Source organism: Dermacentor variabilis, chromosome 9 (genome assembly GCF_050947875.1).
Source record: "Dermacentor variabilis isolate Ectoservices chromosome 9, ASM5094787v1, whole genome shotgun sequence".
NCBI classification, from domain to species: domain Eukaryota; kingdom Metazoa; phylum Arthropoda; class Arachnida; order Ixodida; family Ixodidae; genus Dermacentor; species Dermacentor variabilis.
In genome coordinates, this window is record NC_134576.1 from 105,125,478 (window position 1) to 105,144,076 (window position 18,599).

General features: G+C 44.9%; 1 protein-coding gene across 1 annotated transcript in view; it reads left to right on the forward strand.

Moving 5' to 3' along the window:
- The window catches only part of LOC142557209 (glycine receptor subunit alpha-2-like), a 37,364-nt gene extending 22,655 nt beyond the window's left edge, over positions 1-14,709 (forward strand). Inside the window, exons 5-8 of the mRNA XM_075668900.1 lie at positions 1,749-1,831; positions 5,132-5,266; positions 7,050-7,432; positions 10,110-14,709. Coding sequence (XP_075525015.1) covers positions 1,749-1,831; positions 5,132-5,266; positions 7,050-7,432; positions 10,110-10,277 — 769 coding nt within the window. The 3' untranslated portion in view covers positions 10,278-14,709. The remainder of the gene's footprint in view (positions 1-1,748; positions 1,832-5,131; positions 5,267-7,049; positions 7,433-10,109) is intronic.
- Positions 14,710-18,599: the final 3,890 nt, after the last annotated feature.

Here is an 18,599-nt window from a genome sequence, read left to right on the forward strand (position 1 = left end):
TAATACAACGAACACACTGCGTCGGCAAACCACATAACGGTTGCTAAGGACTTGAATCGTTTACGCAAGGCCTTTCACCACTGATCCACACCGTACCGCAATTTCCACTGCCAGTCAAGCTCCACAACCCCGATACACGCACGTTTGAAACGTTTCCGAAAACTGATTGCGAATGCGGTCACCTGTCACTGTGACTGAGTAAATATTAATCTAGGCCAGAAGCGCGGAGCTCAACATTACCCAAACATGTAGGAAGGTCTGCTGCTTTGCGCCCGTTTTCTTCAAGCTGCATGTTTGTGCAAACTCTCCTAAACCGGACAATCGGAGTCAAGTCACGAAGGCGTGTTGGGTACAGGCAGTACATTTAAAAATAAAAAGGAAGCACGCAGCTATCAGTCTCATCTTTGTCCACCCGTTCAACAAAATCAGCCTAGTAGTCTTTCCATGCACCAATACATATCCGTAGTCTAAGACCACGTTTCCTCCCTATGTAATTCCGCTTTATTCCCACTACTCTTTTCACTCACGTTGGCATGCACTTGGTTGGCAGTCACTCAATGTTGGCATGCATCGTTGTGGTAAAATACACTTCAGTTGAGACTTTAAAAAACTCCATTAAAAAACTTTAATTAGCTCCTACTTGATTAACTATTGATTTATCTCGCTTCGTAGGGGAACAAAACCTCAGTAATGTGCTTACCTAATGATACATTTGCGTCAGAGGAGTGAACACTTCTTTTAAGATCTTCGCAATATATGCGCTGCAGGTGCTCTTCCCTGAAACATTTGGTTTTTCTGTATGTGTTACATTGGATGGTTCTGGCTTAGTTGAAGATGTACCAACTCTCCAGCGCTTAGCCTTGTTGCGTCAGGCTTCTTCTACTCTGGACTCTCAGTTATATGTGAAAGAGTTCTAGCCCTAACTTCCCTTTTGGTTATTTTCCCGTTATTACATCTTAAAGCGTAGTAATACATATGTAACACACCACCACAAGCTCCGCCATTTTTACTTGACATGTCAGTCCAGAACTGCTTACCGAGTTAAACTGCTTGCGTAACTCATCGTAACTGTATCCTTCGCTTCCCATACATTTTTTTCTCCACATTTGTGTTTTTCTCGCTATACCCTAAGCCCCGTGATATGAGAATAAGTTGCATTAGTATCTTCTTGTGACTTGCTCGGGCTCGTTTATAGGTTTTTTCTTTTCATCATCATGAAATTTGCTGCATGGGCATTATGCGTCGCTTTTGTAGTACGAAACATCCTTCCCTCAACCCCCCCATCCTCGGCTCTCTTTTTCCTGTTGCTCATAAAGGCGTTTAGCGAATCGTAATACAGATTGATATCCCTCAGCTAAAGAAAATGTGCCTGCGCCCCTATTCCCTGAAACACTCTTACGATAGAATCCTTACGCTAGAAGAGCAAATTCGAACCAATCCTGATGTTAACGGCTCAACCAATGGAAAATGTCACTTGGGAACAAAAAAGTTTTGTGCTTACCGAGCCCTGAGTTTTCGCTGCGTTTATTCCTAATGTTCATCACCCTCTCGTGAAGCTAAGATGTCGTCCTCCATTTGTTCCTCCATGAAGGCACGATCGCTTCATGAAATATCGCACTAAAATCTCAGCATTTCACAAGTGAACTCAATTTCACTTCGGCCGATCCTATTTATTTTTTTTCTTTTGAATCCCGAAACACCCTGTGTGCCTCTTTCATTATGAGCAAAGACCTCTTTGCCTTGTGCAGGTTGACCCTGTTGCTGTCATGCGCAATGAAGTTCGAGACCTACCCTCACGACACCCAGATATGTACGATGAAGATTGAGAGCAGTAAGTATACGTTTGTCAGCATAGCGCGATAAGGTTTGCTGAACCGACTAAGTGACAACAAGTGCCGAGCTGTTCAGCTATCCAATGGTCAGGGGCTGTGCCACACGACATGTGAGCATTGTTAAAGATTTCCACATTGGCACATTTCGGAGCACGCTAGCGCCGCATACCCGATGTCTTTCATAGGTTTCCTTAGGCTAGCTGGTCGTGGCATACTAGGCGCGTGTGCTCGCGCTTTGCGTATTTGCGGTACTGTTGCTTTGACAAAGGAAGGCCTTGAGCTTATGGTGGCCGACCAATAAGCGGCCATCTCAGACCTTTCCCATCCGAGATATTTCCAAGGCTCCAGCAAAAAAGAAAGCAAACCAAATAGATGAAAGAAAACAAGTGCCACGAAGGAAAACAAACGTGTGCCACGGGCACATGTGCCCGTGGCATGGTCTTACCGTGGTGCTGTTGTCTGTGCTCTTTTGTCTAGTAAGTTGATGTTCAACAAACCAGCTGAAATTTGCACTCTTGTGCAGAAAAAAATTCTAGGACAGGACTTTTGTGTATTCATCAAAGGTGTTTATTTCTCCTCTGAAGCGCTGGAAATATCTCTGGTGTCAGAGCTCCGTTTAGCTGGGCTTTCTAAATTAGTCCTAGATGGACAAGGAGGACGGTTGCTGAGATTTGGCCTCCATGTAAGCCCACGCAAAATGAATGTGGATTTAGCAATGGAGCATTGGTGGATTACAGTTAAATGCCGACAGATCATACCCAGTTTACTGGAATGTCGTTGTTGTTCGATAATTGTACAAGTAATAGAAGTAGATCAATTTTTTTTTTTGGTTCGGCAGGAAGATCTTCGTACAAGTGGATGTCAATTGCGTGTGCTGCATTCACTCGCGAACGCAACCTTGAAACGCGGAATGCTAAATTGCGCCTACTCGTGAAGCGAGTCTAAACCCTGGTGATCACACACAACGATTGGCTCGAAAATACACTCTGATTTCATTTACAGTAGAGTTACTGCATGGGAAGCATACACACTAACCATAGCACGAAGTAAAATGGAGCGGCGCCTCTCGATTCAAAAAGACAGCGTGCCTCGAAAATGGTGATTCCTACACTAGAAGACGTTGGTTGAGTAACAGTATTTCTTCCTGTGAAGCGCCCGATGAACATATATAACATCTCTTAAACTGTAGGCGAACGTTCAGGCTGCCGTGAAATGCTATCAAGAAAATTGCGGATCCCTGATGGAAGACTGCTGTTGTACCAAAACAAAAGAACTTTTTGGCTGCGGTGTCAACAGAAACATCACGACGGGCAGCGCATGCGTTTGCAGAGTTTCGCTAAGAAACGACAGTCAGAAAATTAGAGGTCGAAAACAATTTTGTAGGCGTTGAACTTCTGATGACATTTATGGACACTTATTCAGACATGTGGATTTATGTTTGCTATACACCTGAGGCTTCGCTGAGTCCGTAACTATATACATCGATGTGTTCTTGTATGTTCGACGTTTATAGTGAGTTCTTATATTTGTGTGTATGGCGTGCTGCGGCGGTCTCTGTATTTGTCTTTTTCTTCACCTTCTTTTTTTTGCGTTCTTTCACAGGGACTGCTTTGGGCTTGCGTTGCGGCTTGCGAACTGGGATTGGGAAATTGTGGCTCTACTTTTACGACGGGTGAACTATTGGCGCGGCTATTCGCGTTCTTGAGTGCTTTCTGTATCGCTATGGCTTTCGTCTTCTCGGGGCGTTTCTATTTCTTTTGCACATCAAACGAGAGGAGTAATCGGCGCCATTACGAGGTGCCAGCATCTCATTGCATCCATTTAATATAATAAGCAAATACGCCTTCACTCCAGTGCATACGTATCGATGCTGATAGCACTTGGTCACAGCATTTTCTAACGGGGAGGGAGAGCGGCAGGGAAGCATTGCTAGTAAATATAAGGAGGCTCACCAGAAGTATAATTCTCGTTAGCTGCACTGCACTATTGGAGCGCCTAAGGAGTGTTTAGAGTTGCCCAGTAATCGCAATGGGATGTCAATGAAGTGCTGGGATCACTTCAATTGCGAGGTGATGATGCCACCTACATTTCTGAGTCGAGGTCAACTATCGAGTAAAGAAACGTTTTAAAATACGGGGGTAACATTATGATATCTTTTATCAGCGGCCTGTGTTAAGTTCCCGTGTTAAGCCATTAGTCCCTGCACTGTAGATAATTGTTGTGGGGGCGCAGAACCCGTGATTGTCCATGCCGTGGCCGTCGTATATATACTGATCCGACTTTATTGATGCACTTGACGTGCTGGAGATTCAGCCGTACATTATTGATCTACGAACACATTTACAGGTTTAACGAACACAGCACCCGTGATTGTGTTACTGCATCGTACCTGTACCTGATCTTTTGAAACTCGAAATAAAACTCATCTGCCATCATACTAGTACGGCTATACGCGTATTTACTTCCCATATCTTTACCTACTTTTCTCCTATGTTTATTTGCAGTTTTTTAATAGATTATTTTTACCACAATTATGCGCTCTAATAAGCTCTGGTTATGTACATCTATTTGCTATATTTTTGTACCATCTTCGATGTAATAAGGTCCCACGGTGCTCTTCGTATCGGAAGGTATGTTCTTAAGAACACTGTGTCGAAGGTGCTTTATTTCCCTGCTCGGTTATGTCTCCCACTCCAGTTCACAGCTTTTTTCAAAAGGCTAGTAGTAGCGTACAAGTAAATAAAGCAAATAGGTTTGACATAGGAGCGCTTACTTCAGCGGGCTTCATCCTGTCGAAAAGACTCAATCTCTGCAAGTTGTTTTATCTGTCAAGAGCATTTGATCCATCGGTCATACTAAGAGCCACAATACCCCATGAGTGTATAAAACGTGCTCGCGAAAAATTAATCCCGCATTTAGAGCCGATCAAAGGACAACGAACAAAAATACATAAGTGCCGGTAGGACAAAACGATGTTTAAATCCTGTTTTTTTTTTATTGACCAATCACTATAGTATACTGACGTACGGCCTTCCGTTACACATCCGTTGACATACACTTCCGTTGAGCTTCGCATCGAAACCCTCGCGTACACGTCGTCGGCGACAGCCGGTATCGTGAGCGGTAAATGCATATTGAGCGGTAACGATTTATGACGCCGCCGCTGTCCTATGAGTAGCGCACTTTGTGTGCGGAATAGAAAACAGAAGAAGCTGCTAAGGGCAGTGGAGTCGTTCACGTCACGGCCAGATTCAAACTATGCGGCTCATGCTTTTTGCTCGCTGACCAAAACTTCGCAGTCTCGTACACGACCGATGACCTGGTGTTCGCATGGGAGGACGAAGTGCCCCTCGTTGTGGACGAATCCATCGAGCTGCCCCAGCATAACTTGGTCTCGACAACAATGGGCGACTGCACGCAGCTGTACTCGACCGGTAAGCTCTTATTCTCTTTTTAAACGTCGCTAATCCGCTGAGGTTTTGGCGGGTTGTCCAGAGGCGAATGCCCCACCGTAGATTACGCGTTAATTCGAAGCGGCCGATCATGCTGCATTTTTTTTTTTATTTTGCGCGAATGCATCGATTTATGCTTGGATGGTAAAACGAAACCGATTATTTATTCAGTTGTTTTGGTTATCAATGCTTACAGTTAGAGGTTCTGTTTTTGCTTTATGCCTTCCAAACATCTCGGGCTTTAAAAGTAAAGAGATGCAGCAATTTTGCACACATGTTGAGAAGAAAACGGTTTCTACTGGTTCTTACAAAAAAAAAAACATATTTTGGTACAAGTTGATTAAACCTGTATATATCAAAGCGTTTATTGCAGCGCTGCATGGTATCTTAGCGTATGTTCTCTACGATATCTCAGCAAGAGCAATGAAAGTTGAAGCAGTGAATATAACCTTCTGAAGGGTCACTATTAGAATGGGGCAACTGACGCCAAAAAATAAAGATAAAAATAAATTGTATCATTCGCGAATGACTGATGTTAACCCTTTAACTGGAAGGATTGGAAGCACCTGACATAGAACGAGTTATTGCTTTATTTCTTCTTGATATTGTAAAATTACATATCAAATGAAATATTAAAGGGTTTCTCTGAAAGCTAAGTCAGATACAGCGGATCGAAAATATTGTTGACAAGCTAGTTAGAGGCAAATGTATGGTCCAAAACTTACGTTTGGTACTTGCTTTGGCAAGGTAAATGTGTTTTCTTGAGGTGCACTTCAATAGAGAAAAACTAACAGCTTTCTTAAACAAAATAATAGCGACGTGGTCTTAGAGTTTTGTCACCGAAATCTCTGCTGCTGCTCCCCGTCAACATTTTTGTTATTATGACTGTTGAGAAGGTACATAAAATAAGGTAAATTTATTATTTTGTATTTTATAGTGTTTTCAGACATTTTTTGTAAGATCAACAATATTGTTGAACTGCCAGTTAAAGGGCAACTCCCGCGATACTTCGATGTCCACTGATCTTAATAAAATTTGAACATACGTTCTCTTTTGCACCATGGTTATCTGTGCCAAACAATAAGGCTGCAAGTCATTTAGTTTTCGTGAAAATGAATTTTAAACATTGGTTCCCTTTTCGACTCATAGTTTTTACTGGCCACCCAGTGTTTGTGACGTCAGAAACTACACCGCCACTGTCGCTTAAATGGTCGCTGAAATCGCCGCTGTCTAGTTTGGAAAATGTGTGAAAGCTCCCTGTGTTGTCAGCAGACATCATCAGCTTCGCTTCTTTGGCGTTAGCGCCATGTGTACTGTGTGTTTATCACGCGTTCTGCATGTTTATATTATGGTAGTGTAGGATCTGACGTCATCGACTCATCGTGACGTCACACGAAGCGGCTACCCGTTTTGGTTTCGGTATCTCCTTTATTGGTCATTTAAAATTATTGATCAGTTTCTAAGCAAGCTGAACCACCCTACCGGTGACAGGACTGTCAATGCCATTCGAAAATGACCATAGCCTAATATGGTTAAAAAAAACGCTGGAGCTGCCCTTTAAAGCGTGAAGAAATTATCACTAGTGTTGATTAGTTGATGTGAAATACTAGAATATAATAAAGAAAACATACTTTGCATTGTCCATTTACTGATCCTTTCATTACTCGTCCGGCGGTACGTGTTACGGGATTGCCACGTTCACATCAATTTACAATGCTTGCATTGCATCGACCTCCTCTTACTGCCCCCCCTCCCCCTTTCGCAGGCAACTTCACCTGCATCCAGTTAGTGTTCACGCTCAAGCGACGGCTGGGTTACTACATGTTCCACACGTACATTCCGACCTGCCTCATCGTCATCATGTCCTGGATCTCCTTCTGGATTAAGCCCGAGGCTGTGCCGGCCAGGGTCACCCTGTGCGTCACCAGCCTGCTCACGCTGTCCACGCAGCACGCCCAGTCGCAGAAGTCCCTTCCGCCGGTGTCCTACATAAAGGCCATCGACATCTTCATGTCATCCTGTACAGTGTTCGTGTTCGCCTCGCTCATGGAGTACGCGCTCGTCAACATCCTGATGGGGGAGACGGAGGGCGACGAAGGGGCTCGTCGCAGGAGCATCCGGAACGTCGTCATCTCCCCTCGAATGTCGGTGCGTGTTATGAGCAATGGTTGAAAGAGGGCAAAATGTCTGAAGACGCAACCGTTTTCGCGAGGGTATCTTCGTTGGGCAAGCAAATGATTTTGCTAAACTGCGTTTCACTTGTCGCCGTGACGACGGCAAATTTATTTGCCATCGCGTGGCTCCAGCAACAGATTCCTCGATCGGCCACTGTCGATGACTGTTTCCATCTTTTTATCTCTTTAAATCTCAGTCTCGTATAGTTAGCTTGGATGTATGAAGAAACTATATATATATATATATATATATATATATATATATATATATATATATATATATATATATATGTTGTGAGATACTACTGTGCAACATCTTATACAAGGGACAAGGCAGTAGAACTTGGAGGGAAAGTGTACGCTTGCTTTTATTTTGTTGTATCTTTAAATGCTCTGGTTCTTTCATGGCTTTATTTCTTGTGCAGGTGTCCCACAAACACTTTTAATTACAATCGATCTCGATTAGACTCGATCATGTTTGAGTTTCACCATGTGACACCCATACTACGATGATTTTGTTATTGCCTTGCTTAATTCCCCTACGCGATGTTATTATAATGACACGCTTACATTGTTGTCTCTTTCTCGCATTATTTTACGCATTAGACTTCTTGCCGCGTATCACGTTCACTTTTACTTTGTCGTTACTGATTTTCACAATTTTATTCTTGGTACATCACTGTGTAAGTTTCCTGAAACTACGGAGCGGGATGTTTTCTTGGCGTGTTTTGCAATTTTTTCTTCGATTTTCAGTGGCTTTCGGCGCACGTTTGCAATAACGCGAGTAGTATTACCGGAAACTCACATCACCATGCAACGAAATTCTAATAGTATTTCAGCAACTTTTGAAGGGCCCCTGAAACGGTTTGGACAAATTTTGTAGACGCGTAGGATACAGGTGAGGTTAATCATTCGCACCACAATTTGTGTGAAACGTGTCACATTAAGAGAGCTATAGACGATTACAAATTACGCTCCTCCATAGTCATGCATTTTCTCCTCAACTCGTTCGCCGAGTGATCGGGGCTAAGCTCCGCCTTCACTGGTTCTGCGTCACGATGGCACGTCGTGTGGTCTACTTCCGGTTCTCTAAGAGCGAGCGCGCGAAGCCTCTCCAACCTCTCCGGCCGCTGCTTGGCAGTCGACCCCAAGCGAGAGCTATCGAAGCAGCGTGCGTCGCGAGCATTCTGTCGCAGCGCCGAACGTGTCTGGTATTCCGGTAACCACAGGCGAGCTCGGCATTTCGACAGAACGGTGGAGACGTAAACTCAAGCTGATAAAGGAACTTTAGCGGAGACGTCGGTCTACACGGTCCAGCCACCCGTTGGCGCAGTGCTTAACCAGTCAAACAAAGAGCTATTTGCTCTAAGTTGAAAACATCTTAAACATTTACAAAAACAACGTGTTAACGATTACACTCCTGCGAAAAATTAACACCAGCAGCAGAGAAGAATACATTTCGTTGCTGGTACTGTGTGTGGTTGAACTCTGTGCCACCAGGTGGCCGCACTGTGCAGATCATTCACATTTGCGCTTCTGTTCATCCCGTGAACGACACGGTCAAACGGCCAGGCCCGGTTCCCTTGCGCTTGCGTTTGCCCTAATACCAGACTCGCGAAACGCTATGGCGTTAGTAATCTTCTGGTGTAAAGTGACGGCCGTCAACGCGCAAATTCTGGCAGCGATCGGATAGCGACAGTCAGATGCGCTGCAGCCACTCCGCTCGTCTGCTGCCTTGCAGAGAGACACGATATCGCAGCTTGACATATTGTCAGTCGCTACGTTTGCAGTCCACAACGCAACAATGTAGAATCATAGGGCTCGCGAAAAGTCTGAGACCGACTCTGACCGCGAAGCTCTCGTCAAAATGGAGCACCTTGTAACACATGCAGGCGACGCCTGCTGTGTGCCGGAAGTGCTTGAGTGCAGTGAGAAATTGTTCTTGTGCATTCTCTCTCTGTTATTTTCTCTTTATATAAACAAATTAACTAATATTCCAACTGTTACGAACATCATTTGTTCACCATAAAGGTGGAAAAGTAATCGATGACGCATCCTGGACAGCCAATCGGATAGTTCGCCTTACTGACATCAATTGGGTGATTTACGTCATATGGGTAGGGGCGACTGAAAATTCCGCCGAGCAGTGTGCTGCGATCGGCAGCAATGTACATTTTTAAAACCTCATAGTAAATTAAACGCTTTACGCGGAGCACTTAGATGCCTCAATGAATGATCACTCTAATGATTAATCTAAATTAATGATTACTCTAACGACTCAGTACGTTTGTACAATATTGTCACAACCGTTTCAGGGACCCTTTAAGGAATTCGAGGTGATGTGAATAAATCTCAAGGCCGTCCTGGTTCTTTTCTCGTACTTTTTCTCCTTGCTGGATCATTGAAACGTGAAATCCTGTCTAGCAATAAATAATACCGTCAGTCAGCCAGCCATTGGTAATTTGATACAACGAACGCGTGGGAAGTGCTACATTTGGTGCTACATTTGGTGCTACAAAGTGCTACATTTGGTGTGGCCACGGAACTAATTCAAAGAGTGTGTTAACGAAGCCAGACTTACGAAGTAAAGAATACCACTACGCACCACGATGGTCTACAAAGTATACAACTGAATGCATTCTCATTTGCAGGAGAACAACGCTCTGCCCAACGGAACCAAAGTTCCGAAGCCGCCCGAAACAATTGCCGGAGAGTGCCGGCAGAGGGCAATGCTTGTCGACAAGATCAGTCGCATCGTGTTCCCGACATCGTTCGTCCTGCTGAACTGCGTCTATTGGTCCCTGTACATCGACTCCTGAGGAGCGCACTCAAGCGACACAGTTGTCGTGGTCGCGCCGCTTCACAATGGCCTCCATCACTTGACACCAACCCACCATACGCGAGCAGATCCCGGTGCCGCTGGCCCGCGCTGAAATAACCGATGAAACCGAAGAACCACTCGTAGGAAATTGCCACGAGATATCTGTATGCCTGTTCGTAGCTGTTTTCAGCCGCAGCGACAGAGCGTATTTCGCCATATTGTTCTTGATATTTTCCAGCAAGCTGTACATAGCAAAATGAACGCGGTAATCGCCTTATGCTGATGTGAAAGTGTTAAATACGCGTGCCTGCATGACTGAGAAACTTTGTTCACGGTGCTCGTGGACGGCTCGGTGATGGGATTTTTCGGTGAACGAGAAGACATGTCTTTCTTTGGATTCGTCATTGAGGGAAGATGCTCTTCGACAGCCAGCTTTGCTTGCATCTCTTCTGAGACCGCTGTGAAAACGTGCCGGTATGTTCTGTTACTCACGCCTTGCTATTTGGGGCTTACAGCAATGTCAGCGGTACAATTTTTAGCACTGTATAAGTGGAACTTACTTTGTAGAGCAAACTGTTTTGTTGTGAGACGTCGAATAAGTGCACAACTTGAGCCTCAACTATCGAAGCAGCATAGCCTTCGCTCCCAACAGTAATAGCATTAAGAAACATCTCCCCTTTTTAAACAACATGTGCACGTATTCTTCTCGGCTCATCATTAGATGACTCCCCAGGGCCAAACCTCATCGAAGGAGAAGATTATTTTTGATTTATTTCAGCTTTTTGTGTCGTTCGTGTTCGTCTCGAGCTGTGTGTCTTACGCAATGTAGTGTTTTTGTGAAAGTGCAACAATGTGAACACGTCCTTCGTCCTCTAACGCATAGTTAACTGCGCGCTCTGGCTGACCTGTTAACGGTGTGTGAATATTATTCGTATTGCTAAGAATCAAATGCAGTGTTATTTAACTCAAAACAAGCGCAGCAGACTCATGTGAACTAAAACGCTGGTTGGGTACGTATGAGGACCCACGCGCGATTGATGTCCGCCGTGCAAGCTGAAATGGCGCCAGCTACTGTTGTTATTGACAGGGGTACGAACTTTCCCTTTACTTGAGCTTTTGTGGGTCCACTGGGTCCACGTTTCGGCACACATTTCCCGCCAAATTTTCGTTTACGTGAGAAGCGCACCAATCTCTGACGCTCTTCTTTCTACCTCAACGTTTGCGTGTTGCTGTAAGAATAATTACTCAGGTTGTGCACACTCGTTCTGCTTGCTTTGAAAGTTCCTGCATTACGGCGACAACGGAGCATCGCTGCTTTGCTTGACCATCGGATATTTTTATTGTTGTACGCATCACTGCAGCAAATATCGACGCGATTCGCAGTTAAGGCTCGTCAGAAGTAAATTCCCCCTTGAGAAAATTTCAATTTTACTGTAAAATCACTTTTTTTCGTCATGACCAGAAGGCTATTTCTTTCTCCAAGTGCGCCACAGTAAGGGATAGAGCGCTTTCAAAGTGCATTTCATTTAGCTTTTGAGCTGCCAATATGGCGCTTTTCGATTTATTTGGAAACGCTAACGACCAACAGCGTGCATCCTTATTCCATATGCTCAGCTGACCTCCAGAACATTTGCGTCGCACATCACACATCTCCTGCTGGCCCGATACAGAAGTCAGCTTGCCTACACTTTGGGTTTTGTTGCTCTCTATATAGAGATGACGCCGAGAAACTGACAACTGGGGAGAGAATCCATACGCTGGATGTGCTGAAGTGGTTAGGAAAGCAGCTGTATGTTGACATACATATTTAAAGACAATTTGCGATAGCTTTTGGGTGGCCTTTAGGGGGCCTTCCTTCGTCAGAAACAGCACTGAAGCACGGGCAGAAACACGCTCTCTCGTTTCTCTAGTTTTTTTTATGAAGTCGGTGATACAGAAATCAGGAACACGTACACTATGACATTTCTCGAGTAGTTAGTGTATAGAAATTCTGCGCTGTTCTTTCGAGCAGGAAACTGTACTTCGTCACACGCCCTCGTGACTTTTGCGTGTCCACCCCTCTGAGCACGTGTTGACCTATTTTGTTTTAATATCCTGAATGACGACTAAATTAACGATGTTGCTGAGTCTTTCTCATGTGGGAATAACTACGAGTGTAAAATACGACGATATATAGAAGTTCTATTATGGCTAAACTTGAATCCGATCTACTGTGATAAGCAGTAATGAGCCATCAAACCATGTCGGCCTTTCAGGGAATCGAGGAGTACTCCGTTACTCTCGTAGGTGCTCATTCGCCTTGACGGTGATGTCACACCCGACGCCACAGTGAGCAAGTCTGCCTGGCATGGAGAGCTAGTGCGCAGGTTTTTGCACGCGGTGGCACTGACTACAACACCGAACGAGGCGTTCAACTTGCGCGCTCTAGTCAGCTTGTCTTTGGTAGAGCAATGGTGACTCTAGCTAAGAGACAAAAGTTGATTGGATCTGATAAAGCTGAGGCATGGTCTATCACGTCAGCTTAGCGACGGTGAACATAGCTGAGACGTGCCATGCTGCTAGGAAGGAAGGAGCGGGTTCGTCTCGAAAATGGCTCGCAATGCTTGCGCATCGTTGAGGCTGGCTCGGAAGGTGTGTCGTGTGAGTATTCGGAATTACCAGGGTGTGAGTAAGATGGGAACTCGTAGTCCAAGGGATAGGATTGCTGTAGGGCTACTCAGGATGTCGAGGAGAGATATATGCGATAAAGGAATCGTGTAAAGTACGTGCTGAGATGTGGCGCTGAAAGATTAATTGCATGACGTGGTGAATGGCTCGATATTTTTCTGAGTATGTCGTGGTTTCTTCAGCAAGCACATACCATGCGTGAATAGTATACCCTACACGGTAAGAAACAAAGTTTGGTGCTTGCTTCTCTCAAGAAAAGGCAGTGGTGAAATATCCTCAGACTGATTTTTATCTCTACGAGTCAGCGAAGTGGGCGAGTAAGTGTGTGAATATTGTTAAGTTTCACAAACCTCACTGTTGTGTTCTTTTGACACCAATGGTTGAAAGTTCAAGCAACAGTATTCCCGATGCCGCTCGTAAGGGCACATTTCGTTACTGGTTTGCTTAGGAGGATACATATGCAGTATTCGTTTGTTTACGACTCGAGCCCTAGATACATTAAAATAATTTCCATAATGTAGGTTCTTAGTGCTGCCAGACAATAAGATATGCTCCTGAATAGAAGAAACCAGTGATTGAGAACTGAAAACGTTTGTCATTAAAGGGTGAGCAATGAGGAAATTCTCATATCAAAATGGGAAATAATGCAATATACAAAGCGCTTAGACCATAGCTGTTCTATAGGGCTGTCACATTATAGGTTGAATGTTCATTTGCAGACTATACTACAAATTTACTTATTGCGCAAACGTAAAATTTCCATTCAGAGGTTATGTATGGCGAACGGTGTTGCAGGAAACATTGGAAGTACGAATACTTCGGGGTGCCTTGTGTGTTATCAGTCATTCAATATTTTTCGCTTGTGCACAGTACATCCAATACTTATCACGGAATTTCTTAGTAGTTTATGCCCCTGTTTACTTGTAAGTGTAGTCAGTTTACAGGGTGATTTAGTAACTTATTTTTCACCATAGTGCCGTATGAAATCTTTGAAATTTTGTTATTATTTCTAAGAAAGCAGTGGGGATGACACTTTTCTTTCTTCCTAGCCTCAGCTACTCTGTAGCCTTGTTTAGAACTGGACTTATGTGGTTTCGATGCTCATTACCACACAGTCACACGATATAGTGAATTCGCCTACAAATACATATCTAGTTACATTCTCAAAATGAACACAAATACGCCTAAATGCAATAGCATCAATTCCTTCGTAAAACAATTCTATATCTCGTAGTGGGCACCGCTGTTCTTTCATCCGTGTTTAACTTTTAATATTAAATTCCTGCATCAAAATTTCACCAAGTAGATTTTCTTGACGTACTCAATAATAGCAAGAACCATAATTGCCTTTCTTGTTTTTCCCTGCACATTGTATCCTTTCTTACCTCCCTTGAATCTCATCAACCTAATCATGCCTTAAGTCTCAGAAATAGTTCTTTCAGGTTCTTCACTTTATAATATTCTATTTAGTGACACACTACGTAGAAATGGCTGTGCGCATCAATATATATTTAATTGTACCAGCAATACCTTAGACAGTGAAGACAGCGTACGTTTGCATGCTGCTGAGGTATTTATTCAAGGTATGAACCAAGCGCACACTAAAAATATTTCTATTTTTATGACAAGCACAATCTTGGCGTAGGTGAGAAGTAAACAATCCCTCAATGGACATACACTTTCCTCTTCTATATGTCTGCTGCGTTTTTTTTTTCAGTACAAAACATTTTCTTGTAAAAAGCGCTAATAAATGCCTCTTCTTCAACTAATTTTGCCTCCCGTTCACTTGAAGTTCTGTTTTTTTTCAAAAATAATTTATGGGCAATTCATTGAATCGTCAGCATTAATATAACTTCACATCACAAAGACAACATTCTACACACGAAATGCACATAGTGTAAGAAAATCGAGCATAAAGCAGTGAAGCTTGGCTTGACAGGCTCCCTCTTCACCAGAAGACGTATACAGAAAGCCGAGTGCCCAAACTTCTGAAAACTTAGAAGTAACAGCTTGATGTTCCGCATTATAGAACACACACACAAAAAAAAGACAAGAAAAGAAGAATCGGATCGTGGCACTGTATCGCCGTACTGTATCGCCGCTGCGCTGCTGTATCAAACAGCAGCGCAGCGCTGCTAGTTTGATGTCCCATGGCCGGTCGTCACGTGGATATGGCCGCCATAACCTGCACATCCCCGCCAGGAGTTTGGCCCGGTGGCACCACGGACAAGGTAGGTGACCCACTGGACTAGGTAGCAGCCCGAACACGTGAGTTTGTCTAGTCTGACGCCCCTGGGAAAGGCGCCTGGGCAGACGAGGTAGTCGCCCACGCTCGCCCGCAGCACCAGTCTGGGACTGAAACCCACAGGCTGCGGACAAGCGGACCACGTAGCCGCTCGCTCAAACCAACCCAGCTCCGACCTGAAGCAGCAGGGACGGGCGCCCGATCGGACCGGTAGGCGCCCGTGGCCAGCCGCAGGACTGAGTTGGCGCGAGGCTTGTTCTGTCCGAAACCATTGCGCCTCATTTTCCGCCGATCCAACCTCGTCGCGCGCTCTTCTCGCACGCCGTGTCGCCGGGCACCACCACAAGAACTTCTTCCTCGTTGCACTTCATCGTGTCGCGTTCCCTCGTGGTCGCTTATCCGGCGCAATCGTCCCTGCTGGTCACAGCTAGCAATTACGTTAAAGAAGACAAGTGAAGCAGAAAATGATTACGCAGATCCGAAGACTTGCGGGAATGCTTGTAAACAAAGCTTTCTCTACTGTTTGCGTTATTTGGCGGTAATTGGTGGTGGGGGCCGGTGATGTTGACGGTGAATGTTTAAGTCATTGAGCGCTTGGTACAATACGAGAGTGGTGAGGTGAAGTGCCCCTTGCGTGCACCGCTTGCGTTTCTTTTTCCACGTGGCACACAGAACACACAGCGAGACGCGTTTGCTTGAGGCCGTGTTGTGGGCCGTTGTTCCTATAGCCTGCGAGTGGGCTAGCACCGTCGTTGCCTCACAAGGGGCATCGCATCCTGGCAGAAGTGTTAAACTTTGATTTACACATGGTGCTTTACGTGCCCTAGTGGGGGATCCCGGATTAATTCTGACCCGAGTTCCGTAACGCGCACCTGTATCTAAATACACGATCGTTTTTATATACACTTTGCCTCCGTCTAAATGCGGCCGCCGCTGTCGGGCTCGAACTCGCGACCTGGAGCAACATCATAATCACTACGATACCGCGTCGAGTATAGAAGTGTCGTTTTACTTGGCGGCCGCTTTGGTTGTGCCGTCTTGACGCTCCGGTACTTTCTGCGGCTATGCCTCTGCACGCACCTGCGTCAGTTGTACGTTGGACAAGTTTGCCCGATGTTCATTTTTCAGATGCCGCACCTTGAACTGGATTTTATAGACTCAGTCCTCATGTGTTCCTCATCTGTTGCCACGTGCAGTATAGTAACCTTTCCTTTATTGAAGAGGCCTAAAGCGACGCAGGCCTCTCCCCGACGCTATGTAGGCAAGCTGCCACGAGAGAAAAAAAAAGAAGGAACGGGAAAGTTGTTCACTCGATTCGCTTCTACGTCGGTGACTGAATGGGCAGGACATCCGGTTCTATGCGTTGTCTGCCTCCTCTCTCTACTCCATCTCGAGACTGTTGAGCGTGGGCCCAATTGCAAGCGCTGCTACTTCCACGATGCTTGCGCGGGGAGAGGAGATTCTGGCGACTCCCAGAGAGCTCCGCAGGGTATTGCGGTTACGCTCACCCCACGCAAAGCATGCCTCTTACACTGGGCTCCTCTCCCGCACTGTTACCGTGTGCGCTCAGCCGCATCCCGACACGGTGTGCAAGGCAGTCAGAGCAGCGTCAGCAGCACTGGAAACTCAAAGAAATAGACAAAGAACATGTCACTTCGAGAATCTTGAAGTTCATGTACAGGCACACTGTGCTCCTAATGTTATTATTAAGCTCCGTTAGACGATTAGTGAAGGTGAAATGGATGGAAGAAATTAAGTAGTTGAGATTACGTTCGAGAAGATTTGCTCCTGCATGCACTAAAGCACTGGACGTCTTCTTTCGCCCGTATGCGCATTCGTTTACAAAAAAAATACTTTAACAAATCTTCTGTCATAGCATCCTAAGCAAACGTTACACCATTTTTGCATGTATAATAGTCCTTACTGAGAGTAATTTTCGAAGTTATATCCCGCAGATCTATCTCACGATAGCGCAATAACCATCGGATACTGGCCACTGGAAAGTGAAAGCACGGGATGGTGTCTCTCCCATCTATCTGACTGACATTCTCACAAACGTGCTTTGGGATGAAGAAGAGTAAAATCAAGATCTTTCTCCACTTACCCTGTCTGTAGCTAGCTTTTTTCCCCTTTCGTTCTTTTTTTTCTGAGTAGATCCTAAAACAACGATTCGTGAAACCCGAAGTATCTTTGACAAAGATTAATTGGGTTGAAACATGAGAAGTGATTAGACGGGAGTGCAGCCACCAATACTTTTGATGAGATTCCTTGCAATTTCCAGCTCTGCAAGTTTCTTGAAGCTTCCTTTCGCGTATAAACTTTCTCAGAATCGCGAGTGAATTCGTGTAATATAATCAGCCTGCCTGGCTCAGTTTCAAGCGTTCTGGCAGAGCGTAGATGCTTAACCCTGCCTCTTTAGTGCTTTTCATAGAAATGAGGCAATTAGAAACGCTGCTTTATAGCTAGGCAGAGCTAGCAGTAGATTCTCAGAAATATTGCGTTATTGCGAAAAACGACGTAAGTGTTCTGGTTCCATGAGCTAGCCAAATCACATGGAACCCACGATTCGAATGAAAGGATGTTGTTGCGTAACTTTTTGCACGAGGCACCTCGGGGCATGTGAGTCTCTGGGACCAGGCGCTATTTATAGCGTCTCTCTTTCATGCCACGCAATGCGCCGGCATAGACGGCAATAAAGTCGCTGCCCACTTCGCCGTAGTGCATTTTATTTAACTCGGAATTCCTGTGCTATGGAGGGCCATACTTTGCTGCGCAATACGGAGGGTGAATGCCCAGGACACAAGGCCTGTGCCAGCGTCTTTAGGGGATCTGCTCAATATTGTCAGATAACAATGACAAGTTTGGCTTTGATAATAGTAAGTCAAACTTTCCTTGTGAAAACGTACCAACGCGTATGGCAAGCTTTGCGAAAGAGCAACATTCTCGCTTTGCATTAAATGGCTTGTTGGAACACTGGTGATACTGGGAAGAGCATACCATGTTTGGTATGCTCTTCCCAAGTTTTTATTTGGCACACCGCTGGTTCTCCATCAACGTTTTTTTTTTTGTGATAACAATTGAGATCCCTACGAACTTATGACAATTTACTGGAGAGCACACGTGCTCATTTCTCTTGTTTAGTGAACATGGAAACTTGTCATATCATAGTAGGGCTAGAAACAGAGCGTCTTACTCTAAAAGACATAAATATCGAAAGAGCCAGGAGGTCAGATGGTGCACTACTAAATTCGAAAATCATCATTGCTTTGCGTATGATTTCTTATATCGAGGGAAACCACCTCGCTAGCTGAGTAGATATGACGTTTTGGTTCTTGATATCAAGGTCGCTGGTGCGATTCTCGATCGCGGTGGCTGCAGTTAGCGGGGGATGGGGGAAAATTGGAATAA